Source organism: Dryobates pubescens, chromosome 33 (assembly GCF_014839835.1).
Source record: "Dryobates pubescens isolate bDryPub1 chromosome 33, bDryPub1.pri, whole genome shotgun sequence".
Classification (NCBI taxonomy): Eukaryota; Metazoa; Chordata; class Aves; order Piciformes; family Picidae; genus Dryobates; species Dryobates pubescens.
In genome coordinates this window covers 7,124,201-7,152,197 of record NC_071644.1, presented here as the reverse complement: position 1 = coordinate 7,152,197, position 27,997 = coordinate 7,124,201, and the positions used below count along the sequence as shown (strand labels likewise).

The 27,997-nt window shown below is 52.2% G+C and overlaps 1 protein-coding gene across 1 annotated transcript; it reads left to right on the top strand.

Moving 5' to 3' along the window:
* The first annotated feature begins 310 nt into the window (after positions 1 to 310).
* On the top strand, positions 311 to 23,435 carry C1QTNF12 (C1q and TNF related 12). Its single transcript, XM_009906788.2, has 8 exons — positions 311 to 529; positions 10,179 to 10,298; positions 11,059 to 11,170; positions 11,401 to 11,582; positions 15,638 to 15,746; positions 17,505 to 17,595; positions 21,832 to 21,910; positions 23,337 to 23,435. Exons 1-8 carry the CDS (start codon positions 359 to 361, stop codon positions 23,433 to 23,435), a joined length of 963 nt encoding a protein of 320 aa, XP_009905090.1. The 5' UTR covers positions 311 to 358.
* The last annotated feature ends 4,562 nt before the right edge of the window (positions 23,436 to 27,997 follow it).

The window sequence follows — 27,997 nt, the reverse complement described above, 5'->3', positions numbered from 1 at the left end:
GCTTCAAGAGGCTGAATGGACTTACCTCTTTCTTCGAGTGAATCCAGATTTGCAAACAAGTTTATCTAGACCATTTCCATGTGTCCTGCTTGAGCAGAGAGCTCTCCAGCAACCAGGGCATCCCTGCATGCTGCTCCTTTGAGACTGCATAGCCCAGAGGATCACCTTGAAGAGTTCTAACCTGGGCTTTTATTCCTCTTTTCTTTTTAATCTCTATTTTTTTTTTTTCCTCCCCCCAGAGAGGAGTCTCTGGCTGTTCTTATTGTTGGTGGTGAAGGTGTTGTTTTGGCTTGGTTTGGGGGGGCTTGTTTTTGTGCTTGCAAAGTGCCCTCCCTGCCTTGGCCCCTCCCTCTGCAAAATGAAGGGGTGCACCTGGCTGTTTGTGGCCACTTTGCTCTGTCAGCAGTTTTGCCTCTTCAGAGTCACGGCAGCAAAGAGAGAGAGGAAGGTGAAGAAAGAGCCAAATCAGTACACAGAGCCCTTCAATGCTACCCTCTCCAACAGTGAAGAGCTGCATGGGCATCCCAAGGTAGGTGTTTGTGGGCTGGCAGCACCTGGCAGCACTTCTTCCTGGCAGTGATGTGATGCTGGTTCCTTTTCCTCCTGGCAGTCTTGGCCAGTTCTGTCTGGTCTTGAAGTGAAATGTTCTCTCTCTCTCTGCCTTTGCATGATTGATTGTTTGTAGCCTACTGAAGCCAAGGCTGGAATCCTTTGTGGTTATCATTTCCAGTCCCACAGCAGCTGAGTTAGGAGTAAAGACACTTTGGGGTTGTAGGAGGTGAACACTGCCCTGGGCAGAAGCACCTGGTTGAGGCAAGTGTACAACAGGGATGCTGGGACAGTCAGGGCTCTCCTGCAGGCTTTTACTCTCTGAAAGGTTATTTGGAAAGTCCCTGAGGCAAAGGCAAGAGTGTAAAACACCTGAGGGAGCCTGGGCTTCCACCAAAGAGGCTGTGGGGATTGAAAAATCACAGAGGAGGAACTCCTGGGCTGCTCAGATGCTCTGGTTAAGGTGGTGGTGGCTCTCGTGGGATAAAAAGGCTTCAGGATGCTCCCAGCTGTCCAGAGGTGGCAAGTGGAAGACTCTGGGAATGAATATCTGGAGCTGATGGCTTGCCAGGCTTGGGGAGTGGAGTTTGCAGGGCAGGATCCTTCCAGTTCTGTGTTTGGGAGAATCACCTTAGGGAGTGGAATTTGCAGGGCAGGATCCTTCCAGTTCTGTGTGTAGGGAATCACCTTAGGGAGTGGAATTTGCAGGGCAGGATCCTTCCAGTTCTGTGTGTAGGGAATCACCTTAGGGAGTGGAATTTGCAGGGCAGGATCCTTCCAGTTCTGTGTCTGGGAGAATCACCTTAGGGAGTGGAATTTGCAGGGCAGGATCCTTCCAGTTCTGTGTCTGGGAGAATCACCTTAGGGAGTGGAATTTGCAGGGCAGGATCCTTCCAGTTCTGTGTCTGGGAGAATCACCTTAGGGAGTGGAATTTGCAGGGCAGGATCCTTCCAGTTCTGTGTGTAGGGAATCACCCCAGGGCTTGGGAGCAGGAGAAGAAGATAAGCAGGTCCTAAGATTAGGGGCAGGATGCCATGGAAAGGAGACTACACTGCTGGGAAAGAAGGAAGTCTCCCCTGTCACACAGCCCTTTCTCTCTCTCTCTCTGTCTTTCTCTCTGCTCACACAAAAATGTCCCTTGTTTTGCTTGGTTTCAAGCAGAGGTGACCTCTACCAGATGACTTTGATCACCAGCATTAGGGCTGGCAGTCACTATAGCAATAGAGGAGCAAAAGCTGTCAAAAAATTGGGGGCATGGCAGAGGGGGGCAAGGCAGAACAATTGGGCTGCCATTCCTCAACGTCCTCTGCAATGCCATTGTGAGAGTAATTGGTTAAGGTTGGGCAAGCCTGGAGGAGGAGGGGGTGAAAAAAAACCCCAAGAAGTCCTCTGTATAGAAAATCAGGAAGGGAAAACCAAGCAAGCTGGCTGCTGCCCTTCAAATCATCATTAAGGGGACTGCAAGCAGCACTTCTTCAGCTTAGTTTTTGGTTGTGTGCTGCAGGGGCTCTGTCAGGACAGGTTGTATACACGTGGAATTCTTGAGGTGCTTATAATCAATCACTTTCCCCTGCTCTCTCTCTATCTCTCAAGGATGGCTTTGCTCTGCTTGCCTCTTTCTGCTTTGTTTTGTTTTGCAAAAGGGGCCAAGATACAAATCTGGCACCACTCAACCTCAGTTTCTTCTGGAATTAATTTGGCTCGATGTGAAATGTATTAAGACCTCAAGCAGAATAGATTCTGATTGCAAAAAAGGGGGGGGGGGGGGGGGGGGGAGAAAAAAGAAGCAAGCAGAAACTGGCCCTGGTGAATTGTGCTGCAGTCACAGCTAGGGTTATTGCTGGAGGAAACACAGGGCTGGGTTTGGGAGGCTGGTGGGCACTCATTAAAGCAGACATTGTTTGGGAGCTGCAGTTCTCTGTGTTGAAATCCTGTGCTTGGAACTATCCCTGGCAAAGGGTTTGGCTGCAGTAAGGGCTGGCAAGCTGAGTGCAGGCAGGTTCCCTTCAATAAGGACAAGCAAGAAGCCAAATCAGGGAATTGTTAGGGTTGGAAGGGACCTCAAGGCTCAGCCAGCTCCAACCCCCCTGCCATGGGCAGGGACACCTCACACTGCAGCAGGTTGCTCACAGCCACCTCCAGCCTGGCTGCAAACACCTCCAGGCAGGAGGCTTCCACCACCTCCCTGGGCAACCTGTGCCAGTGTCCAACCAAAAATAGAATAGAATAGAATTAACCAGGTTGGAAAAAACCTCTGAGATCATCAAGTCCAACCTATCACCCAGCACCATCTGATCAACTCAACCATGGCACCAAGTGCCCCATCCAGTCTCTTCCTAAACACCTCCAGGGAGGAGGCTTCCACCACCTCCCTGGGCAACCTGTGCCAGGCTCTCACCACCCTCATGGGGAACAACTTCTTCCTCACATCCAATCTCAATCTCCCCACTTCTAGTTCTGCTCCATCCCCCCCAATCCTATCCCTCCCTGACACCCTCAAAAGTCCCTCCCCAGCTTTCTTGTAGCCCCCTGCAGATACTGGAAGGCCACAATTAGGTCTCCTCAGAGCCTTCTCTTCTCCAGCCTGCACAACCCCAACTCCCTCAGTCTGGATGCTTTGATACCTGCTCCCAGATTTTGCAGTGTGAACCTTTTTTCCTTGGGAGCTGTTGGAGGTTGAAATCCAGGCTCTAGTTGTATTGCTACTGAATGTTGTGGATGAGGGAGCTGAGGGCTCTTTAAGCTTGGAGCAGAGGAGCCTGAGGGGTGACCTCATTCCTGTTGATCAAGATGTGCAGGGCAGTGTTGGGAGGACACAGAAAGAGTTGGCTTCCCAGCAAGAGAGATTGGCCATTGGGATGTGCTGCCCAGGGAGGTGGTGGAGTCCCCATGCCTGGAGGTGTTCAAGAGAGGATTGGATGTGGCACTTGGAGCCATGGTTTAGTTGTCAGGAGGTGTTTGGTGCCAGGTTGGACTTGATGATCTCTGAGGTCTTTTCCAACCTTGTTGATTCTATGATTCTATGACAGAGTCAGCCCAGTGATGTCCAAGGACAGCACAAGGGGCACTGGGGGCAAGCTGGAGCAGGGGAGGTTCCATGGAACAGAAGGGAAAACTTTCTTCACTGTGAGGGTGGCAGAGCCCTGGAGCAGGCTGTCCTGAGAGGTTGTGGAGTCTCCTGCTCTGGAGACTTTTCCACACCCACCTGGATGAGTTCCTGGGTGCCCTGCCCTGGGTGCTCCTGCTCTGACTGGGGGGTTGGACTGGAGGATCTTTGCAGGTCCCTTCTAACCCCTAACATTCTGTGACTCTGTGATTGTATTGTGGTTTATATTTCTACAGCACCTGCCCAAGCTAAGGGATTAGAATCAGAATTGTTAGGGCTGGAAGGGACCTCAAGGCTCAGCCAGTTCCAACCCCGTTGCCATGGGCAGGGACACCTCACACTGCAGCAGCCACCTCCATCCTGGCTGCAAACACCTCCAGGCAGGAGGCTTCCACCACCTCCCCGGGCAGCCTGTGCCAGGCTCTCACCACCCTCATGGTGATTATTTCACACATACTCTGAACTCAGTGCTTAAGAGCTGCCACCATATCTGGGGCAACCAACAGCTGCCATTTACAGCAGAGCATCACAATTGGCAGTCACTGGGGGAAGAAGTGAAGCTAACAGTGAAGTTCTCCTTCCCTATCCTAGCAAGCTGAAGGAGAGCAGTTCTCTGTGGAGGGCTGAGCTCTCCTGAGCCTTGAAGCTGCTCCTGTGAGCAGTTTGGGTTGATGGCAGGATGCCCTGGGTGGGAAAGTGAAACAACAGCACCGGCCCAGTGAATTTCTCTGCAGCACACAGGAGGAAAGATGGAGTTCTGGTGGCCTTGTGCAGGACACATGAAGGGTTGTGTTTACCTTGGAAGACTCTGTGGCCAGCTGCTAAGCTTATCAAAGCAGAAGGAGCAGGGAGTGAAATGTTAGCTGTGAGGAGTGAGTTTTATTCCCACTGTGTTTCCCTTCTGATTAAGCAAAACAACCTGGGGCAAAGGTCTTCTGGGGAATTCTTTTGGGTCTGCCTTCATTGTCAGCCCTGCTCTGGCACAGCAAGGACAAAGAAGTTGCCTTCTGCCAGTCCTTTGTGGTCCACGTAAAATGGAATCAAACAAGCACAGAATGGGTTGGAAAGGACCACAAAGATCATCCAGTTCCAACCCCACTGCCATGGGCAGGGACACCTCCCACCAGCCCAGGCTGCTCAAGGTCTCATCCAACCTGGCCTGGAACACCTCCAGGGAGGGGACAACCACAACCTCCCTGGGCAACCTGTTCCAGTCTCTCCCCTCCCTCACTGGCAAGGATTTCTTCCTAATCTCCAGTCTAAATCTAAATTCTTCCAGCTTCAATCCATTCCCTTTCATCCAAGCACTCCAAAGTCCCTCCCCAGCTCTCCTGTAGCCCCCTTCAAGTGCTGCAAGGGTGGTCTGAGCTCTTCCTGGAGCCTTCTCCGGGCTGAAGTGCCCCAACTCTCTCAGCCTGTCCCCACAGGGGAGGTTCTCCAGCCCTCTGCTCACCTTTGTGGTCTCCTCTGGACCTGCTCTAGCAGCGTGGTGACTCTAAAGTGAATCAATACTCTGAGTCACTGACTAGCTAAGAAAGACAGAGATAATAGTTAGATAATAAATAGATAGATAATAAGGACATAGATAATAAATACATAGATAAGGACACAGATAATAAATAGATAGTAAAGACACAGGTAATAAAGACACAGGTAATATAGATAATGAAGACACAGATAGTAAAAGACAGGTCATAAATAGATAATAGATATAATAAAGGCAGAGATAATAAATAGATAAAGACACAGATAATAAAGATAGAGATAATAAAGACTGATAATAAATAGATAATAAAGACAGAGATAACACATAGGTAATAAAGACACAGATAAAGACACAGATAATAAAGATAGAGATAATAAAGACAGAGATAATAAAGACAGAGATAATACATAGAAAATAAAGACACAGATAATAAAGATAGAGATAATAAAGACTGATAATAAATAGATAATAAAGACAGAGATAACACATAGGTAATAAAGACACAGATAAAGACACAGATAATAAAGATAGAGATAATAAAGACAGAGATAATAAACAGATAATAAAGACACAGATTATAAATAGATAATTAATAAGTAGATAATAAAGACAGAGATAATAAAGAGATAATAAAGACAGAGATAATAAAGGCAGAGACAATAAACAGATAATGAAGACACAGGTTATAAATAGATAATTAATAAGTAGATAATAAAGACAGATAATGCATAGATAATAAAGACACAGATAAAGACACAGATAATAAAGATATAGATAATAAAGACAGAGATAATACATAGATAATAAAGACACAGATTATAAATAGACAATTAATAAGTAGATAATAAAGACAGATAATACATAGATAATAAAGACACAGATAATAAAGATATAGATAATAAAGACAGAGATAACAAACATAATAAAGACACATCTTATGAATAGATAGTAAGTAGATAATAAAGAGATAATAAAGAGATAATAAATAGATCATAAAGATATAGAAAATAAAGACACAGGTAATAAAGACACAGCTAGTAAAGACAGGTAATAAATAGATAGTAAAGACAGGCAATAAATAGATAATAGGTATTAAAGACAGATAAAGACAGAGCTAATCAATAGATAATAAAGACACAGATTATAAATAGGTAATTAATAAGTAGATAATAAAGAGAGATAATAAAGACAGAGCTAATCAATAGATAATAAAGACACAGATTATAAATGGATAATGAATAGGGAGATAATAAAGACAGAGATTAAAGACAGAGCTAATCAATAGATAATAAAGACACAGATTATAAATGGATAATGAATTGGGAGATAATAAAGAGATAATCAATAGATAATTAATAAGTAGATAATAGAGCTAATAAGACCTAGCTAATGGATAATAAAGAGACAATATGAGTAAGCTCTCCATCACCTGGCTGGACAGCACAAATGCCTCAACGTTGATTGATCCCTTTGGGCTCAGCCCAGCCAAGAGTTGACTGCTTGCTCTGCTTTCCCACTGGTGAGATCTGCCAGGCTCCTTGTGACAGCAGAGTCCTCCCCCAGCTGTGAGCTCCGCTGCTCTCTTCAGGATGTTCAGCTGTGGTGCCCCTGCAGAGAGAGAGCTCCTGGCACACGCATGAAGGTGGCAGCACAGCCACCACAGCACCACGCTGGCTGTTTTCTCACCCAAACAGCCCCTTGCTCCCGTGCACTGCTCCCTCAGCTTCCTTCCAGTCCATGCTGGGGGGGAGACCTGCAGGCAGCCTGCCTTCAAGTGGAAGGGAGAAGCTTTTTGAGAGCCCTTGAGAGCGAAGTCTAAGCTTGCCCAGAGTGGCAGCTCAGGTAGGAATTGCATCTGCCTGAAGCTGCCCAGCCCTTACCACTTCTGCTCCAGGGAAAACCCTGGAGATGTGTACAAGCCACAAGTGCTCAGGACCTTGGGGTTCCATCTCATTCATAAGCAGGGGTGAGCACAACCAGGAGGCATTAGCAGCTGACAGAGGATTTGTCATGCTGAAAAGGAAAAGTCATCTGTCCCTTTTTAACCTGTCCCAAGTCCAAAGCACTACTGAAACAGGTAACTTGCTTCTCATTTGCACAAGGGCTTGTGGGGATACAGGGTAAGAGGCAATGCAGGAGGAGAGATTTGGACTGGAGTGGAGGAAGAAATTCCTCAGAGTGAGGGTGGGGAGGCACTGCAACAGGCTGCCCAGGGAGGTTGTGGATGCCCCATCCCTGGAGGTGCTCAAGGCCAGGCTGCATGAGACCTTGAGCAAGCTGGGCTGGCGGGAGCTGTCCCTGCCCAGGGCAGGGGGCTGGAACTGGATGAGCTTTCAAGTTCCTCCCAACCCAAACCCATCCCATGGATCTCTCCATTTTAAAATGAAGCTGCCAGTGCTCCTGCTGGTGCAGATCAGGCCTGACCAGGCAGAGCTCTGTGAATGAAGACAACTGAAATGGTTAATCAGGTTCAGTCTGGGCCTGGCAACTGCTGAAGCAAAGGGTTTTTAAGCACCATTTGGTGCTTAGCTGAGAACTGAGCAAGGCTTCCTGGGCAGTAAGTCCAGCTCCATGGCAGGGGGATTGGTAAGGTTGGGTAAAGTCCTTGGCCACACATCTCTGGCTAACTGGGAGACCTTTGGAGCTGCCTTCCACCTGATTGCTGTCCTCCCCCTGCCAGGTGTAACCTTCCCATGCCTTTTTCCCCCCCATCCTCTCCCCCCTGAGAGCTCTTTAGCTGTGCCTGAGAACACTCTGAGATGCCTCCAGGGGCACAGACTTGCTCACAGCTCCTGTGGACTCTTACCTATCCACTCCCTCAATCTACTTCTGTCCACTCCACTTTGCTTCCCAGCAGAGATGCAGGCTGGACCCCAGCATCCTCGAATTTCAGGAGGGTTCAGACACAGTTCAGAACTTTCTCAGGGTCCAAACTCTGCTCCTTGAGGGCAGGATGCTGCTAGCAGCTCCTTCCCTGCTGGCTGAATCTTGGCCAGAGGCTGTGTGTGTGTCCCTGGGCAGCGTGTGCTGCCCTGGGAGCTGGAGCCAGCGAGAGCCACAGGTCCTGCTTTGTGTTCTCCAGGCTGAATTACAGCTCGAGTGGTGAGGCAGGTCAGGGAGAGGGTGCCACAAGCTGGTTCTGAAGGGCTCTGGTGCCATTGTATTCCGATTCCAAAGGCATGTTTGAAGCCCTGGTTGGGAGCTCATGAGAACCTGCTGGCAAGGCTTCTGCTGATCTTGGAGGATCCCTCCCAAGGGCTGAGGAGCAAGCCTGAGCTCCCTGCAGCCACCAGGGGGGCTCCTCCCGGCTCCCAGAGGCTTAGCTCTCCCTACAGCCCCCCAGGAGGGCCGAGCCCTCTGTGCTGGGGACCCCAAGGCCCTTCTCTCAGTCCTGACTGATACCTGAGAGCTGGCTGCGAGGGCTCCCTGGCTGCTGGAGGCTGCTGCTGCCAAGCAAAACAGAGGCTTGCCTGCTTATTGCTGGGATTGCTCATGCATGCCAGAGTAATTAAATAATAATACCACAAGGCTGGAACATTCATTTGGCCTGTCAATCAGCCCCGTGCTGGGGAAGCTGGGGAGTGCCCTGACTGCCTTCTGCAGGCAGCTGTAACTTAAGGAAGCCACTGGAGAGCTCTGGGGCTTTCAAAAGTATTTTGCTTAAACTTCAGGAGGTTTTCTTTGGGTTTTAGTAGGGTTTTGGGGTGTGGGTTTTTTTTTTTGCCCTGGGATGTGCCATCTGGATGTCTTTCCTTTCTTTTTCCCTCCCCCCCGCCCTTGCTCCCTGACCAGAGGGCTGCCCCTGGCATCTCTCTTCCCAGCTGGAGCTCCAGAGAGGGCTGAGGACATCTGTTTGCCTTCAGAGTTAATGGTCAGACTCTGCCCCTGATTGCTGGCTTCTGCTTCTGGCTGGCCCACTGCCGTGCTTTTGCAGCAGGGGGGGGACTCCCTCCCTGCCTTGCAGCTCGCTGAAAAGCAGGAGGCTTTGAGCAGCCTCCTCCACACCTGCAGCAGATGCTGCAGCCTGGCTCCCCAGGCTCAGCTCTTGGCTTTGCTACGCTCTGCAGCCTGCACTGCTGAGTTCCTGCCACAGGAGCCAGCCCTGTCTCAAGGCTCAGCTGATCTTCGGTTTCCCTTTCCCTGCAGCCCAGCTGTTCCTTTTCTTTTTTGGTCTTTGCTGGCTCCTGTTCCACTGAGGGAATTCTCCATCCTGCCTGAGCTGGGTGCTGCCATTCATCAGTTGCTTCCTCTCCAGCTTTCTTTCATTGATGGTCCTGAGTGGTTCATGAATCCTTGGCAGGGCTTCTGCCACCTGATTGTGGCCTTCCAGGATCTGAAGGGGGCTACAAGAATGCTGGGGAGGGGCTTTTGAGGGTGTCAGGGAGGGATAGGACTGGGGGGGATGGAGCAGAACTAGAAGTGGGGAGATTCAGGCTGGATGTGAGGAAGAAGTTTTTCCCCATGAGGGTGGTGAGAGCCTGGCACAGGTTGCCCAGGGAGGTGGTGGAAGCCTCCTGCCTGGAGGTGTTTGCAGCCAGGCTGGAAGTGGCTGTGAGCATTGGATCCAAGGTAACCCAGCACCCGAACAGGAGTACACAGTCTCAAGCTGTGCCAGGGGAGATTTAAGTTGGATGTTAGGAAGAAGTTCTTCATAGAAAGAGAGATTGGCCACTGGGATGTGCTGCCCAGGGAGGTGGTGGAGTCCCTATCCCTGGAGGAGTTTAGGAAGAGCCTGGATGGGGTGCTTGGTGCCATGGTTTAGTTGATCAGATGGTGTTGGGTGATAGGTTGGACTTGATGATCTCAAAGGTCTCTTCCAACCTGGTTAATTCTATTCCTTATCCTATCCTATCCCTTGTCCTATCCTATCCCTTGTCCTATCCTATCCTATCTTATCCTACCCCTATCCTATCCTGTCCTAAGGTGTGGTTTAGGCAGCAGACAACAGCCTGCTCTGTAAACTTGTGCATTCTCTGACCCCATGTGGTGGCCAGAGGGGCACAGTGGTGTCAGCCTTGGCTCTTGTGTCTCCTCAGATCCTGGAGTCTCCAGATCCTCGGATCACAGACCCACGGCGGACCTGGATCTCCTTTGTTCACCGCCCTGATGATGGCAACACCTCCAAAAAGAGATGCAAAGGGAAGGACAAGAAATTAGTAGGTTATGCCCTAATTCCCATCAGCTAAGGATGTCAGGGGGGAATGGAGCAAAACTAGAAGTGAGGAGATTCAGACTGGATGTTGGGAAGAAGTTCTTCCCCAGGAGGCTAGCACAGGTTGCCCAGGGAGGTGGTGGAAGGCTCATGCCTGGAGATGTTTGCAGCCAGGCTGGAGGTGGCTGTGAGCAACCTGGGCTGGTGTGAGGTGTCCCTGCCCATGGCAGGGGGGTTGGGACTGGCTGAGCCTTGAGGTCCCTTCCAACCCTGCCAGTTCTGTGATTCTCTGCCCAGTGCCCTCCCTTCCTGCTGCTGCTGAGGGGTTTTCTGTGCTCCAGCTGCTGCCTCCAGTTTTATTTGTTGTTTAATTTCTCCAAGTATGTTTGGAGCCCAGTTTCTCCAAGTGCTTTGGAGAGCCTGGAGGCAGTTAAGTGCTGTGAGGTAAGGGACATCAGTTCATGGCACCATAGAAGTGCCTGGGCTGGAAAAGCCCTCCCAGGTCACCCAGTCCAAGCACCAACCCAACCCCACCGTGGCCACTAAGCCCTGGCTCAAAGTGCCACATCCCCAACTGCCTGAACACCTCCAGGGATGGTGACTCCACCACCTCCCTGGCAGCTGTAGCTGGGCTGACATTGGAGGAGCTGCTGCTGTGGCTGAGAGCCCTGCAGAGCTGGCTCATGGCTGAGAGAAGTTTTGGTTGCCAGTGCTGTTGCCTGGTTCTAATTCACCTGGGTTTTGTCCTTTGGTCGCTTCCTTAGCGTGGCCTCGTCGGACCCCCAGGCCCTCCTGGTCCTCAGGGACCTCCAGGAGCACCTGGTGCTGAAGTCACTCGAGAGGTCCTCCTGCAGGAGTTTAAGGAGATCCTGAAAGGTAAAGGCTGTGAGAACTTTGTGCTTGTGTCACCTGCTTTGGGGAAGCACCAGGGCAGGTAAAGACCTGAGGCTTTGCAGAGCCTCACCTGGGGAAAAAACCTTTCCCCAGTGCTGCTTAGCTCAAGCTGCAGAGCTGAGTGCAGAAGTCTGCTCAGGCAGCTGCTGGCCTCGCAGGCCAAGCTCTTCAGCTAAGCCTTTGTCTCCCTGTGCCTTTTCTTCCCTCCCCAGAAGCCATTGAGCGTCGAGCATCCCTGGCTATTTCAGCCCACCCCAGCCAGCTGCCTCCACTCCTGCTCTCCCTGGAGGAAGTCTCACCCCCCAGACGTGTGGAGGAGGCATTCCACTGCAAGCTCAAGGGACAAGTCACTGTGGATAAGAAGACCTTGGTGGAACTTCAGAACTTCCAGTCGGTGAGAAGGGGCTTCAGACACTGCCTGAACCTGTGCAGCTCCCCAGCAGCCCTGGTGTGCAGCTCAGCCTTAGCTCCCCAGGTCTGCAGAGCTGCTGGGTGGCTCTGGAGCTCAAGCTGCTTCCTGAAAGGGCAGACTGAACCCAGCAGCTCATCCCAGGCAGGGATGGAATATGGCACTACCTCTTCTGTGACTGGCAGAGGTAGGGCTTCATATGGTGATGAGTGTCTCAGGTGTAAGTGGTAAGCAAATGAATAGCTAAAAATAAATAGTTCTTTGGTACAAAGGGGATTTGGGAGTCACAAAGGCTCATAGCAGGAGGCCTTCAGATCCCTGGTTGCTTCTGGGATGTGACACAGAATCATAGAACTGTCAGGGTTGGAAGGGACCTCAAGGCTCAGCCAGCTCCAAGCCCCTGCCATGGGCAGGGACACCTCACACCACAGCAGGTTGCTCACAGCCACATCCAGCCTGGCTGCAAACACCTCCAGGGCTGAGGGAAGAAGTGTTTGAAGAGGGAATGTGGCTTCCCACCAGCAGCCTTTGCTAACACTGTCCCTGCATGGGGTGCAGAGCTTCCTTCCCAGCTGCCCTGAGTCCCGTTTCTGAAGGCCCCTCCCCAGCAGATCCTCTTCTGCAGCGCTGCTGCTGGGACTCCTCGCAGCCGCAGGACGAGAGGCAGTGCTTGTGTTCTGAAGAGGCTGCTTCCCTGGGTCTCTCCCAAATGCACTTGTGGAAGCCTGGTTTGACAGCACTGTGGGTGCTGGCAGGGAGGCAAGATTGTGCTTGAAGTGTGGGCAGGGCCAGGGGAGGTCTGCTGCCTCACCAATGAGCGGGGAAAAAGTGAATCAAGACATCTCAGCAAGGGGGGTGTAGGCTGCCTGCTTCCCATGCTTGGTTATCATCTGCCCCAGCCTCTTTCCAATTGCTTCTGGCCCTGAAGCTGCTGTGGGAGGGCTGGCAGGCCCCTGGATGCCAGCCTTGCATTTCAGTGTTGGGGCAAGAAGTGTCTGGTTTTAGCTTGTGCTCGGATGCAGGGGAATGCAGCAGGCAGGGAGGCAGGGGGTGATGCTCTTGCAGAGAGGAAAACATTCTCTCTCTCTTCAGGACTGTTTGGAGAGAGAGAGAGAATTCTGCCCCCCTCCTTTCTGTCAGTTTAGCAGTGTGAAGAAGCCAAGAGTTTGATATTTCTAGGTGAGGTGATAGGGATGGACTCCAGCTCCTGCATTTGGACCTTACCCAAAGGGTTGTTTTCTGAGACAGTGGAAAGAACCTGTGCTGAGGAGCAGCCTAGCCCTTTCTGTCACCTGAGCATGGAGAGCAGGGAGAAATTCTTTCCACTGAGGGTGGGGAGAGACTGGCACAGGTTGCCCAGGGAGGCTGTGGCTGACTCCTCCCTGGAAGTGTTCAAGGCCAGGTTGGATGAAGCCTTCAGCAAGCTGGGCTGGTGGGAGCTGTGCCTGCCCATGGCAGGGGGGTTGGAGCTGGATGAGCTTCAAGGTCCCTTCCAAGCTAAAGCATTCCACGAGTCTATGAAAAGCAGAGCCCCTTAGGTGTGTGTTGCTGTGCACAGGGGCTCACAGCAGTGCAGGCTGAGAAGTAAAGGAGCCCTGGAAGCCATCGTGTGGGATGCAGCTGTCCTGCAGCTCATCAGTGCTCTTTCCCCCTGAGGCAGATGGAACCTGATGACAAACACCACTGCTGCCATCCAGGGAGAGATTTCCACCCCCACAGGCAAACACAAACCGTTTTCTGGTGAGGTTTTGTGTTAGTGTGGGACTGCAGCTGAGGCCTTGGTTAATAAGCCCTGGGAATTAGGGCTGTGTGAGCTTTGCCTGGGATTTGCTGAATTAGAGGCAGGTTTAGTCAGTTCCCCTCTTGCACCCTGCAGTAACTCCAAGCAAACACCAGCAGACCCAAACATTTGCAGCCTTGTTTCCCTCCAAAGAGAAAGCTAAACAAGTTCTTCCTTCCCTGGGCTGTGGGAGCTGGCTGTGATGAAGCAGCTGACTCCCTGCTGGTGCCTGAGAGCACAGCTGCTCTGCTAAGGGGTTGGGGGTTTTAGTGCCAGAGCACCCTGTGGCAACGCTGCTCTGAAGCTGTGCTGCACACCAGCCCTGGAAAGCTTACCCAAGTGGTGTGTCTGCATCTGTGCACCCTTTTGGGGGTTGGGCAGTGGGTGTCTGCCTTTAGAGACAGGTTGGAACAGCTCTTCTGTCCCACAGGAGCAGTGCAGGGCAAAGCTCTCAGGCCAGCCTGCATGGGAGGCATAGAATGGCTTTAGCTTGGAAGGGACCTCAGAGATCATCTGCTCCAACCTCTCTGCCATGGGCAGGGACACTTATAGACAAGGCTTCATCCAACCTGGCCTTCAACACCCCCAAGGAGGAGGCATCCACAGCCTCCCTGGGCAGCCTGTGCCAGAGTCTCAGCACACTCCTACTGCAGAGCTTCTTCCTCAGCTCCACTCTAACCCTGCTCTGCCTCAGCTTCAAACCATTCCCCTTTGTGCTGTCTCAGACACCCTCAGGAAAAGTCTCTCTGCAGCCTCCCTGCAGGATCCCTTCAGCTATTGGAAGGCAGCTCTGAGGTCCCCCTGAAGCCTTCTCTTCTCCAGCCTGAACACCCCCAGCTCCCACAGCCCTTCCTCACAGCAGAGCTGCTCCAGCCCTTGGATCATCTTTGTGGCCTCCTCTGGCCTCACTCCAGCAGCTCTGTGTCCTTCTGATGCTGGGGACACTAGGGCTGGCTGCAGGATTGGGGTCTTAGCAGAGCAGAGCCAAGGGGCAGAATCCCCTCTCCTGCCCTGCTGCCCACACTCCTCTGGCTGCAGCCTTGGGAAGATGCTCCTGGTGCTCAGGATGCCCTTGTGGTGGAAGCAGAGCCTGACTCATGCTCTTCCTTGGCCCACTGAAGCCACTCCTGCTCCTCCCCAGCTCTAGCCAGCTCCATCTGGGCCAAAACAAACAATAAACATTTCTCCAGAGTTTGTTTTAGTCTGAGTCAGATAATCTGCTGTGAGTTTGTCTTCAGAGTGCTTCCTTGCCCTGAGGAGAAGCTGTGTGCTCCTCTGCTAAGGGTTGGCCTCTGCTGTAGAATCCAAGGCTAGAACCAAATGAAATTAAATGTGGAAGCTCTGAGAGTCCAAGCAGTTAGCTTTTAAGAGTACCAAAGCCACCTCATTTAGACCCAAGGTAGCTAGAAAACCTCTGGAGCACCCCAGGATGGAGGCAGCTCTGGAGACCATCAAGCCCAACCAAGCCCATCAAGCCAAGGTAGCTTCACCTAGGAACACATCCAGCTGGGTTTGGAAATGTCTCTGGAGCTGGAGACTCCACCACCTCTCTGGGCAGCCTCCTCCAGGGCTCCATCACCCTGAGATTAAAGGACTTCCTCCTCATGCTTAGGGATGGAACTTCTGCTGTTCAGCTTTGTGCCTGTTGCCCCTTGTCCTGCCCCTGGGCACCACTGCCAGCAGCCTGGCCCCATCCTCCTGACAGCCACTCTGCAAGGTTTGATGAGCACTGAGGAGGTCCAGCCTCAGCCTTCTCTTTGCCAGCCTAAAAGAGCCTCAATTCTCTCAGTCTTGCCTCAGCAGAGAGATCTTCTACTCCCCTCAGCATCTGTGTTTGTATCACAAGCCCAGTGGACAAGGTTCCACGGGGACACTGCTTTGCCCCATCTAGGAGGCCTTTGGGAGCAGTAGGGACCTCTTGACTCGGATAAAGGGAGACCTGGGGCACCAGAGCATCAGTGGAGGCTAAAATCCATCAGGAGCAGCAGGGCACAGGGATGCAGCAAGCACAAGGATGAGTTAGAAGAGTCCAGCTGTGAGCAGAAAGGGCTTTCTGATGTCTCCCCCTGACCCTTTTGGCTGTGGTGAGCACCAAATGGAGAGAGAGCTCAGCTGGAGCTCTGGCTTGTGGGGACAGAAGGCAGAAGCCTTGCAAAGCTCTCCAGCTTTGATCTCCTTGCACAGAAGCCTGCTCTCTGGCACGGGCAGAGGGCACTGTTGAGAGTGCTGGGCTGGAGGTCTGCTTTGCTTTGCCTTCCAGCCTCTGGCCAAAGGAGCTTTCCTCCGGGGGACAGGACTGAACCTGGCCACGGGACGGTTCACAGCCCCCGTGGCTGGCATCTACCAGTTCTCAGCCAATGTCCACGTTGGTGAGTGCTGTCCATGGTGTGAGTGGTGTCCATGGTGGGAGTGGTGTCCATGGTGGGAGTGGTGTCCATGATGGGGAGTGGTGTCCATGGTGTGAGTGGTGTCCATGGTGTGAGTGGTGTCCATGATGGGGAGTGGTGTCCATGGTGGTGCTGTCCACGGTAGTGGTGTCCCTTGTGGTGCTGTCCATGGTAGTGGTGTCCATGGTGGTGTCCATGGTGGTGTTGTCCACGGTGTGAGTGGTGTCCCTTGTGGTGCTGTCCATGGTAGTGGTGTCCATGGTGGTGAGTAGTGTCCATGGTGGTGCTGTCCATGGTAATGAGTGGTATCCATGTGGTGTCCATGGTGGTGCTGTCCATGGTGGGGAGTGGTGTCCATGTGGTGTCCATGGTGAGTGGTGTCCATGGTGTGAGTGGTGTCCATGGTGGTGCTGTCCATGGTAGTGGTGTCCATGGTGGTGCTGTCCATGGTAATGAGTGGTATCCATGTGGTGTCCATGGTGGTGCTGTCCATGGTGGGGAGTGGTGTCCATGTGGTGTCCATGGTGAGTGGTGTCCATGGTGTGAGTGGTGTCCATGGTGGTGCTGTCCATGGTAGTGGTGTCCATGGTGGTGTTGTCCATGGTGGGGAGTGGTGAACACGTTGATGTTGCCCACATTGGTGTTCATGTTGGTGAGTGGTGTCTGTGGTGGTGTTGTCCATGGTGGGGAGTGGTGTCCATGGTGGTGCTGTCCATGGTGGGGAGTGGTGTCCATGTGGTGTCCATGGTGAGTGGTGTCCATGGTGGTGCTGTCCATGGTAGTGGTGTCCATGGTGGTGTTGTCCACGGTGGGGAGTGGTGAACACGTTGATGTTGCCCACATTGGTGTTCATGTTGGTGAGTGGTGTCCGTGGTGGTGTTGTCCACCTTGGTGAGAGCTGTCCACAAACCCCTTTTCTGTACTGCTTGAGAGGTGCAGGAAGGAGTCCTGAGGGACCCTCTGTGTCCTCTTTGGTCTGAAGCATGTGCAATGGCAGCCCTGTGGAGTGAGCTTCCCCTTGGCTACCATGCCCCAAACCCTTCTCCTTGGAGCTGATAGCCACAGCAGGCTGCTCCTGCAAACCCAGCAGATCAACATCCCTTAAACACAAACAGATCAACCCCCCTCAAACACAAACAACTCAACCCCCCTTAAATATGTTAGCAGGAGGCACTGCTGCTGCTGGGCTCAGGCTTGGCCAGCAGCAGGTCCATCCTGGAGCTGGTTGGCATTGGCTTTATCAGACACGGGGGAAGCTTCCAGCAGCTTCTCTCAGAAGCCATCCCTGAGGCCTCCCTGGAGCACCCTGCCAAGCCAAGCCAGTGCAGAAGTGAGAAGCTTGCTGCTGTCTCTGCTAAGCCAAGCCCCAGCAAGTGTTGGTCTGCCTTGTTGAGAAGGTGCTTGTGTTCCACAGAGACAGCTTGGAACAGACCCTCAGCAGCATCAAGTCCAACCATTAACCCTACTCTACAAAGCTCACCCCTTAAGCCCCATCCCCCAGCTCCCCCTTTAAGCCCCATCCCCAAGCTCAGCCCTCAGCCCCATCCCCAAGCACCACCTCTAAAGGACCTCCAAACACCTCCGGGGCTGGCATCTCCCTCCCTGGGCAGCCTGTTGCCAGTGCCTGGTCACTCTTGCTGGGAAAACATTTTCCCTGATGTCTGAGCCTCGACCTGCCCTGCTGCACTTGGAGGCTGTTCCCTCTGATCACCTCTTTCTTCCTGTGCTTCCCTCCCCCAGACCACAGTGAGCTGAAGAGCAAGGTGCAGCTGCGAGCCAGGGACAACGTCCGGGTGCTGATCTGCATCGAGTCCCTGTGCCACCGCCACACGTGAGTCCCTGCGGCTCCCTGGGCAGCCCTGGCTCCCACACGGGCCCAGGCTGCCACCAGCTGTGCACAGCTGCTGCACCAGCACTGGCTGCAAGGGACCTTAGAGATCGTCTGCCCTCCTTAGGCAGGGCAGGCTTGCTCAGGAGGGGTTTGCCAGGCTCTGTTGGAGGGAAGGAGCCTCTGGGCTCAGGAGGGGTTTGCCAGGCTCTGTTGGAAGGATCTCCTGGGCTCAGGAGGGGTTTGCCAAGCTTTGAGGGAAGGAAGGATCCCTTGGGCTCAGGAGGGGTTTGCCAGGCTTTGTTGGAAGGAAGGATCCCCTGGGTTCAGGAGGGGTTTGACAGGCTCTGTTGGAAGGATCTCCTGGACTCAGGAGGGTTTTGGCCAGGCTTTGTTGGAAGGAAGGGTCTCCTGGGTTCAGCAGGGGTTTCTCAGGCTCTGTTGGAAGGATCTCCTGGGCTCAGGAGGGGTTTGCCAAGCTTTGAGGGAAGGAAGGACCTCCTGAGCTCAGGAGGGGTTTGCCAGGCTTTATTGGAAGGAAGGATTCCCTGGGCTCAGGAGGGGTTTCTCAGGCTCTGTTGGAAGGATCTCCTGGGCTCAGGAGGGGTTTGCCAGGCTTTATTGGAAGGAAGGATCCCCTGGGCTCAGGAGGGGTTTGTTGGATGAAGGATGCCCTGGGCTGGGCTGAATTGCACCCAGCAGAGGGCAATGCTGCTTGCACAGAGTGGCCACCACCTCTGCTGGTGACTCTGCCCTTGTGACTGCAAGGGAAATCATGGAGTCATAGAATGGGTTGGGTTGGAAGAGACCTCAAAGCTCATCCAGTTCCAACCCCCTGCCACGGGCAGGGACACCTCCCACCAGCCCACACTGCTCAGCCTGGCCTTGAACACCTCCAGGGAGGGGACACTCCACAGCCTCCCTGGGCAGCCTGTTCCAGTGTCTCCCCACCCTCACTGGAGAGAATTCCTTCCTAGTCTCCGGTCTAAATCTGCCCTCCTCAGGCTTCAACCCATTGCCTCTCATCCTGTCACAACAACCCTTGCAAAAAGCCAGTTCCCACCACAATGTCTGCTTAGGGCTGGGGGTTTGCTCAGCCCAGCCTGCAGCTCCTCCAGGGCAGCTGCAGCAACACCTCTGCAACACATCCCTAAAACAACTCCCCAGCTGCAACCTGACACCCACAGCCCCCCCAAAAGTGCTGCTGGGCTGCTGCTGCTTCAGCCCTCACCTCCCCAGCTCCAGGAGTCAAAGACCTCTCCTCGAGGATTTCCTTGTAGAGGATTTATTGGTGGCTGAACCTGACATGGACCCTGGGCCAGGATGTAAAGGGAGCTCCCAGGAAGGTGGAGACTCCCTTTTTGCATGGGGTCACATGGAAGAGGCAAGGCATGATGAGGACAAGTTGCTCCTGAAGAGATTCTGATTGGAATCTAGAAGATGATGTTGGGCACTGCAATCCTCTCCCAGGGCAAGCAGTGGATTGCCCTACACTGGACACCCTTAAGCCTCAGCTTGCCAGGGGGCTGGGCCAGCTCCTTGCAGCTCCACTGTCACCTAGGGAGGTTGGAGCAGATGATCCTTGGGCTCCCTTCCAGCCTGGCATTCCATGATCCTGACCTCTACATTGTCCTCAGCTCCAGAACCACACAGAAAATCTAAATCCTCTGCAAACCATTCTGCAGAACAAATGGAAGGGACAGTGCTGAGTGGTTTTCTTCCTAAAGGATCCCACAAGTTCCCAGCTGATTTGGCTGAAGGATTTGAGAGAGCACAAAGTGGGTTTCCTCTGCAAGGCTGACTCCTGTCTCCAAGGACAATGCCTCTCTTTCTCTCCCCTCTCTTTCTCTCCCCTCTCTTTCTCTCCCCTCTCTTTCTCTCCCCTCTCTTTCTCTCCCCTCTCTTTCTCTCCCCTCTCTTTCTCTCCCCTCTCTTTCTCTCCCCTCTCTTTCTCTCCCCTCTCTTTCTCTCCCCCTCTCTTTCTCTCCCCTCTCTTTCTCTCCCCTCTCTTTCTCTCCCCTCTCTTTCTCTCCCCTCTCTTTCAGAGATCAGGAACAAGAAAAGCTCTTTTATTTCTGAGGCAGAACAGGAACCAGCTGTTAATCATTTAGAGAAATAATGGAATGGAATGGAATGGAATGGACCAGACCAGGTTGGAAAAGACCTTTGAGATCATCAGGTCCAACCTATCACCCAACACCATCTGATCAACTCAACCATGGCACCAAGGGCCTAACCCAGGCTCTTCCTAAACACCTCCAGGGATGGGGACTCCACCACCTCCCTGGGCAGCACATCCCAATGGCCAATCTCTCTGTCTGGGAAGATGATCTTCCTAACATCCAGCCTAAACCTCCCCTGGCACAGCTTGAGACTGTGGCCTCTTGTTCTGGTGCCACTTGCCTGGGAGAAGAGACCAACCCCCACCTGGCTCCAGCCTCCCTTCAGGGAGTTGGAGAGAGCAAGAAGGTCTCCCCTGAGCCTCCTCTTCTGCAGGCTAAGCAACCCCAGCTCCCTCAGCCTCTCCTCCCAGGGCTGTGCTCCAGACCCCTCCCCAGCTTTGTTGCCCTTCTCTGGACACCTTCCAGCACCTCAACATCTTTCCTAACCTGAGGAGCCCAGAACTGGACACAACCCACACCTCCATACAGAGACCAGAAGCTCTCTGATGTCTGGCTTGGACTTTTCCTCAGCTGTCCAGCTCACAATTTATGAGTAGCTGTCCTGAGTCGAGTGAGGTTGGGCAGCAGTGGGAGCAGAGCAGACTCAGCCCCAGGATGCCATCTCTCCGGGGTGGGTGGGAGCAGGACCGGTCTGTGGCGTGGAAGGCAGATGGGTGGAGGGCTGGGGAATCTGTCTGGACAGACATCCTGCTGGCAGAGGCTGAGCTGCTACCTGTGCCTGTGGAATTTCCTGGGGCTGTCAGAGCACAGTCATTCACTGCAGGCAGCTGCGAGAGGCCTGAGGGCTTTGGGCTGAGCTGAGATGGAAACTCGGGAGGCAGGGAGACAGTTGGAGGAGGAGAGATTAATGGTGGGAAGTTCCCACCCAAGTGAGGCTTGTTGGCAGGATATGACACACGGGCTGAGCTCTTCTGCCAAGGTGGTGCCAAGTGAGTTGCTCTCCCTGGGCCAAATTGCCCCTGCCTGTGGTGCAGCGCACGTCCCTGCTGGGGGGCTGGCAGCAGCACGTTTGCACTTGCTGGGGTTTGTCACCACCACCTCATGGAAAAGGGAAAAAAAGCAGGGAGCAAAGGGGTTGGTTTTCAGAGGAAAACAAGGAGATCTGCTCCCACTGCCCAGGCAGGCTCCAGAGGACCCAGCCAGGCACGCAGCTCTGGGCTCTCCTGCTGCTTCGCAGCTGAGCTTACAGAGGTTGCTCTGCTTGCTGCTGGCTCAGGCACCTCCTTGCAACCCTGAATCATAGAATCAGCCAGGTTGGAAAAGACCTCAGAGATCAGCAAGTCCAACCTGGCACCAAACACCTCCTGACAGCTAAACCATGGCTCCAAGTGCCACATCCAAGCCTTTCTTGAACACCTCCAGGGATGGGGACTCCACCACCTCCCTGGGCAGCACATCCCAGTGGCCAATCTCTCTCTCTGTGAAGAACTTCCTCCTCACCTCCAGCCTAAACCAGCTTGAGACTGTGTCCTCTTGTTCTGGTGCTGTTTGCCTGGCAGAAGAGACCAACCCCCACCTAGCTCCAACCTCCCTGCAGGGAGTTGCAGAGAGCAAGAAGGTCTCCCCTGAGCCTCCTCTTCTGCAGGCTAAGCAACCCCAGCTCCCTCAGCCTCTCCTCCCAGGGCTGTGCTCCAGACCCCTCCCCAGCCTCCTTGCCCTTCTCTGGACATCTTCAAGAGTCTTAATATCCTTCTTGAATTGAGGAGCCCAGAACTGGACACAGGACTCGAGGTGTGGCCTAAGACGAATCTTAAAGGCATGGTTAGCAGCTCAAGTGTGGAGGATGTGGATTGCAGGACCTTGAGAAAGGCCACTCAGAGAGAAGGTGGCTCCCAGTTGCTGCCTCCTGAATGCTCTGCAGGTCTCCATGGGGCACAGCAGTGAGGACAAGGCTCTGCCATTCTCTTTTGAGGGCAGCTGATGATTGCTAGAACCCAACCAACAGCACATCTGTTTGCTGCAGATGGGCACTGGGACCACCAGCTCCAATTTCTAGGGTGGCCATGAGACTGTTGTCTGCCTTACACTGGTTTTCTTTTGCTTTTGCCCCGTTCAGGTCTTTGGAAGTCATTGCTGGTCTGGAAAGCAACAGCAAGATCTTCACCATCTATGTACATGGCTTACTGCAGCTGCAGGTAAGGCCATGCAGAGGGGGAACCCCTGGGCTGGAGGCTGACTTACAGGCTGGGCTGAGCTCTCACCAGGGGGGTGGGGAACGTTTTATTAACCCTCTTTTGGCAGGGGGGGTTGGACCTGATGAGCTCTGGAGGTGCCTTCATAGAATCATAGAATCAACCAGGTTGGAAAAGCCCTCAGAGCTCATCGAGTCCAAGCTGGCACCCAACACCTCCTGACTACTAAACCATGGCTCCAAGTGCCACATCCAATCCCCTCTTGAACACCTCCAGCGTTCTGTGGTTCTAAGAAGGAGCTGAATGCCTCACCTGGGGTGACTGGAGAGGCTCTGTGGCAGGAGCAGGAGCAAAAGCCACATTTGTGGTGCACCTTCTGATCTTAAGCCACAGAAGTCATCTTCCCTCTAAGAGCTGAGAGTAGATATTGCTCAGTCTCCAATCTCCCCTTGCACTGCCAAGCTGACAAGGATTCCCTGTCTCACAGAAGGGAATCTGAAGCACAGATGGCCACTTTGCCACCCAGGAAGGTGCTGGTGCCAGTGCCAGGGGGGGTTGGAACTGGATGATCTTTGAGGTCCCTTCCAACCCAAACCATTGGTTGGGGTTGGGTGACCTGCTGGGGCTTGAAGGTCTTGGAGGTCTCTTCCAGCCTGGTTGGCTCTGTGTGATTCTGTGATCTAAGCAAGTAATAAACCTCCAGAAAATATCTTCCACCAAGTCAAAGAGTGAAAAAGTTTGGTCAGGTCCTTTCCCCAGGAGCCACAGAAAGCCACCAGAGGCTTCTGTGCTTAGCCCAGGTGGTGAAATGCTTCTCTTGGTGGTGAAATGCTTCCCTTCCTCCCTTGCAGGGGCATGCACTGGCAGGGGTTTCCCTTTCAAGACAGCTGGGGAGGGACTTTTGAGCTCCTGTTACAGAAGCCTCTGTTGCAGGAAGGATCTGGAGGTGCTGGAAGGTGCCCAGAGAAGGGCCACGAGGAGGAGTAGAGGGCTGGAGCTGCTCTGCAGTGAGGACAGACTGAGGGAGTTGGGGCTGTGCAGGCTGGAGAAGAGAAGGCTCTGAGGAGACCTAATTGTGGCCCTCCAGGATCTGAAGGGGGCTACAGGAAAGCTGCGGAGGGACTTTTGAGGGTGTCAGGGAGGGATAGGACTGGGGGGGATGGAGCAAACCTAGAAGTGGGGAGATTCAGGTTGGATGTAAGGAAGAAGTTGTTCCCCAGGAGGGTGGTGAGAGCCTGGCACAGGCTGCCCAGGGAGGTGGTGGAAGCCTCCTGCCTGGAGGTGTTTGCAGCCAGGCTGGAGGTGGCTGTGAGCAACCTGCTGTGGTGTGAGGTGTCCCTGCCCATGGCAGGGGGGTTGGAGCTGGCTGAGCCTCGAGGTCCCTTCCAAGCCTGACAATTGTGTGGTGGTTCTCCTCTTGCCTCTGCAGGCTGGGCAGTACACCTCCATATTCGTGGACAACAGTGCTGGAGCTCCCATCACCATCCAGAATGGATCAGACTTCATGGGCATGTTGCTGGGTGCATAGCATCACCAGGGCAGCAGGGCAGGAGATGAACTGGAGCCTCACAGCCTGCAGCTGGCTGAAGAAACCTTTGCTTGGACTCTTGGAGACTGCTTCCTCTTCACTGCTGGCATCTTTTCAACCAAGCCAAAGAGCCTTGTTTCCTTTCCTCACAGACCCTCCAGCTTGCTTTGCAGAGGCTGCTGCTTGTTCAAGGCACCCCACCAGCCCCATTCCTCGTGCCCAAAGGTGCTTTTAGAGCTCAGAAACAAACTCTGCCACGTTGAAGCTGTGCTTCACCACCAGCTGCTCTCTGACCAAGGCACTGGGATTTGGGAGCTGTTGCAACTCTTCCCTTTCCTTTCACAGCAGCACTTGTACCCAGCATGTCTTTGGGGGATTGGTTGTGGGGGTGTTTGGCTTTGTAAATGAAGGATTGAGGGTAGAGGGGAGTAAAATGGTGATTGTATTCTCTGTGTGGTGGAGGAAGGAGAGGAGGATTTGCCAGCAGAGCTGCTCTCTGATTTTTCTCATGCAATATAAATGCTGTAGGCCCTCTCTCGTGTTCAGAGTTGGATGTTTGTGACAAGAAGGGTGTGGAACTCTCTGGCAATGGCTGCTTCACAGGTGGGAATCCAAGCCTGAACTCTTCAAGCCTGGTTCTTTCCCTCTGAGTGTCTCCTTGATTGCACTGGTGGAGCTCTCTGCAGGTTGGTCATGAAAGAGGAGGCCCAAGGCAGCAGTTCCAGCGGGAAGCTCCTTGCTTGTGTTCTTATGGTGTAGTAAGATAGCCAGGAGGGGTTGGGCTGCAGCACAGGGAGAGCATCCTCTGGGGTGCCAGGCAAGCATCTGTGACTGTGTGGAATTGATCACAGTGGCTGGCAAAAGCCTGGCCAAGACAGGGAGGAGGGCAGCCTCGGCTCAGATCTGTCACCTCTTTGGTGCTTGGTGTGAACTGCAGAGAAGCAAACACTGGGCAAAGGCTGGCATCCATCAGGGGGCCAGGGTCATGAGGGGGTTTAGCTGAGCTCTGCTTGGAGGCTGAAAGTGCTGTCCAAGGCCATCCAAAAAGAGCATTTGCTGGGGTTCTACGAACCTCTTTATTTGCAGGTGAGACTGAGCCCCTGAAGGAGCTTCCCATACAGCTCCAGGCTTCCAGCTCATTTCCACGATGGAAGAGGCTGCTGGCACTGCAGGGGGTTAAGGTGGTACCCAGGAGGTGGTGATGTCCTTGTGTCTGAAGCCCCCACACTCATTCAATGCACCTCTGTAACCTTCCCTCTCAACAGACACCCAGAACTTTTATGGAGTCAGCTTAGCTAAGGGAGTGGTTGTCCAACAGTGTCAGAGGGAGATGGCAGCAAGGCCCCAGAGGGAGTCCAGAGATTGCTCTTGAGTGGTTTTGCAATGGAGGGAAGAGATCCTTGGGTGGAAGAGAGCTCTAAATGGGAGAGACCCCTGGGTGGGAGAGATTCCCTTGGGTGGAAGAGATCTCTAAATGGGAGAGACCCCTGGGTGGAAGAGATCTCTGGATGGAAGAGATCTCTGGATAAAAGATATCCTTGGGTGGAAGATATCCCTGGGTGGAACAGATCCCTTCTCTAAGGGTTTCAGTTATTGATCAGCTCTTTTTGATCAGCTCTTTTTGACCACCCCCAGCATCTTCCTGCCACTAAGACAAAGACTGCTGGGGACAGCAGAAGGCACGAGCCCAATGCCCAAGCTGTTTGCTGGGGCTGATGTCTGCTTGATGATGTTTCTGCCAGCTCCAGGATGGCTGCTGGTGGAGGTTGGTGGTGTGCAAAGATGTCTGATTCCAAGAGCTGGGGGGAGGGGAGGGGAAACCCCAACCCCAAATCTGCTGTCAAACAAACCTGGCTCAAAATGTTTGCTTTGGTCATCTCCATCAGAAGAAACTTGAGACTGGGGAGGGAAGCCAAAGGAGCAGGGGACGTGGAGACAGCTCTGTGCTCACTGTCACCACTGGAAAGCTTGGGGGGGGGTTTGACCTTGTCGATCCTCTTTGGACCCTATTGATCCTTTTTTGCCCTTATTGATCCCCTTTTGACCCTGTGGGTCCTCTTTGGACCCCGTGGATCCTCTTTTACCCTTATTGATCCTCTTTTACCCTTATTGATCCTCTTTGGACCCTGTGGATCCTCTTTTACCCTTATTGATCCTCTTTTGCCCTTATTGATCCCCTTTTGCCCTTATTGATCCCCTTTTGCCCCTGTTAATCCTCTTTGGACCCTATTGATCCCCTTTTGCCCCTGTGGGTCCTCTTTGGACCCCGTGGATCCTCTTTTGCCCTTATTGATCCCCTTTTGCCCCCGTTAATCCTCTTTGAACCCTATTGATCCTCTTTTGCCCCTGTTCATCCTCTTTGGACCCTATTGATCCCCTTTTGACCCTGTGGGTCCTCTTTGGACCCCGTGGATCCTCTTTTGCCCTTATTGATCCCCTTTTGCCCCTGTTAATCCTCTTTGAACCCTATTGATCCCCTTTTGCCCTTATTGATCCTTTTTGGACCCTATTGATCCTCTTTTACCCTTATTGATCCTCTTTTGCCCTTATTGATCCCCTTTTGCCCCTGTTAATCCTCTTTGAACCCTATTGATCCCCTTTTGCCCTTATTGATCCTTTTTGGACCCTATTGATCCTCTTTTGCCCTTATTGATCCCCTTTTGCCCCTGTTAATCCTCTTTGAACCCTATTGATCCCCTTTTGCCCTTATTGATCCTTTTTGGACCCTATTGATCCTCTTTTGACCCTCTTACTAGCCCCAGCATGGAGGGTTGTCCCTTAAGGAGCTTTCCTCTTCACCTCCAAGCTCTGTTAGCCCAAAGACTTCTGGGTTGCTGCTGTTGTTTGGAGGTTTGTGGAGGGTTCTGTTGCTCTCTTTGATTGGTTTGTTGGGGGTTTTGTCGAGCATTTGTTTATTTGGGTTCTTGTCTGTGTTTTGTCTGGATTTCCCTTGTTAGTTTGGGTTTTCTCCTTGTTAGTTTGGGTTTTCCCCTTGTTAGTTTGGGGTTTTTCCTTGTTAGTTTCCTTGTTAGTTTGGGTTTTCCCCTTGTTAGTTTGGGGTTTTTCCTTGTTAGTTTCCTTGTTAGTTTGGGTTTTCCCCTTGTTAGTTTGGGGTTTTTCCTTGTTAGTTTGGGTTTTTCCTTGTTTGGGCTTTTCTCTTGCTAGTTTGGGCTTTTCCCTTGCTAGTTTGGGCTTTGCCTTGCTAGTTTGGGCTTTGCCTTGCTAGTTTGGGCTTTTCCCTTGCTAGTTTGGGCTTTTTCCTTGCTAGTTTGGGCTTTTCCCTTGCTAGTTTGGGCTTTGCCTTGCTAGTTTGGGCTTTTTCCTTGCTAGTTTGGGCTTTTTCCTTGCTAGTTTGGGCTTTTTCCTTGCTAGTTTGGACTTTCCCTTGTTAGTTTGGCTTTTTCCCTTGCTAGTTTGGCTTTTTCCATTGCTAGTTTGGCTTTTTCCCTTGCTAGTCTGGGCTTTTCCCTTGCTAGTTTGGGCTTTTCCCTTGCTAGTCTGGGCTTTTCCCTTGCTAGTTTGGGCTTTCCCTTGCTAGTTTGGGCTTTTTCCCTTGTTAGTTTGGGCTTTTCCTTGCTAGTTTGGGGTTTTTTTTCCCCTTGTTTATTTCAAGAGCCTTTTAGCTCTGTTCTCTCTTTTTCTTGCTTTTGGCTTTGGTTTTCTTTTTCAAGAGTATTTCAGCTCTATTCTCTTCATTTTTCTTGCTTCTGGATTTGGATTTCTTTGGCTTTGTGTTTCTTCTAAGGGTTTTTTACCTCTGTTCTCTTCATTTTTGTTGCTTTCAGCTCTTATTTTCTTGTTGGTTGTTTTTTTCTAAGGGTTTTTTAGCTCTGTTCTCTTCATTTTTGTTGCTTTTAGCTTTTATTTTCTTGTTGTTTGGTTTTTTTTCTAAGGGTATTTTAGCTCTGTTCTCATTTTTGTTGCTTCTGGGTTTTCTTTTCTTCTTTGTTGCTTTGTGTGGTTTTTCTAAGGGTATCTTAGTTCTGTTCTCTTCATTTTCATTGCTTCTTGGTTTTCTTTTCTTCTTTGTTGCTTTGTGTGTGTGGTTTTTCTAAGGGTATTTTAGCTCTGTTCTCTTCATTTTTGTTGCTTCTGGGTTTTCTTCTCTTGTTAGTTGGTTTGTGTGGGGGTTTTTTAAGGGTATTTTAGCTCTGTTCTCTTCATTTTTATTGCTTCTGTTTTGTTTTGTTTTGTTTTCCTTGTTTGTTTGTGGCTCATTGATTTTTAAGAGCATTTTAGCCCTGCATTCACCAGCCTGCACCTCCCTTGCATCTCCTGCCCTCAGCCAGCCGCCGGTGCGAGGGTGAGATTACGATCCCTGCAGCAACATGATGGGGCAGGAGGGCTCAAAGCAGCCAAGAAGCAAGCTGGGCCTCCAACGTTGAGGTGCAAGGGTACAAAGCTCATGACTAATATGGACACAAACCTCCTGGCTCAGACAAATGCCCTGCAAGGCTCCTGGGTTGTTTGGAGAGCGGAGCAGATTAATGGTGTGTGAAGCAAACTTTCAATGCTCCTCTGTAGTCATAAAATTTATAGTCCCCAGAAAGTTTCAGAGCTGG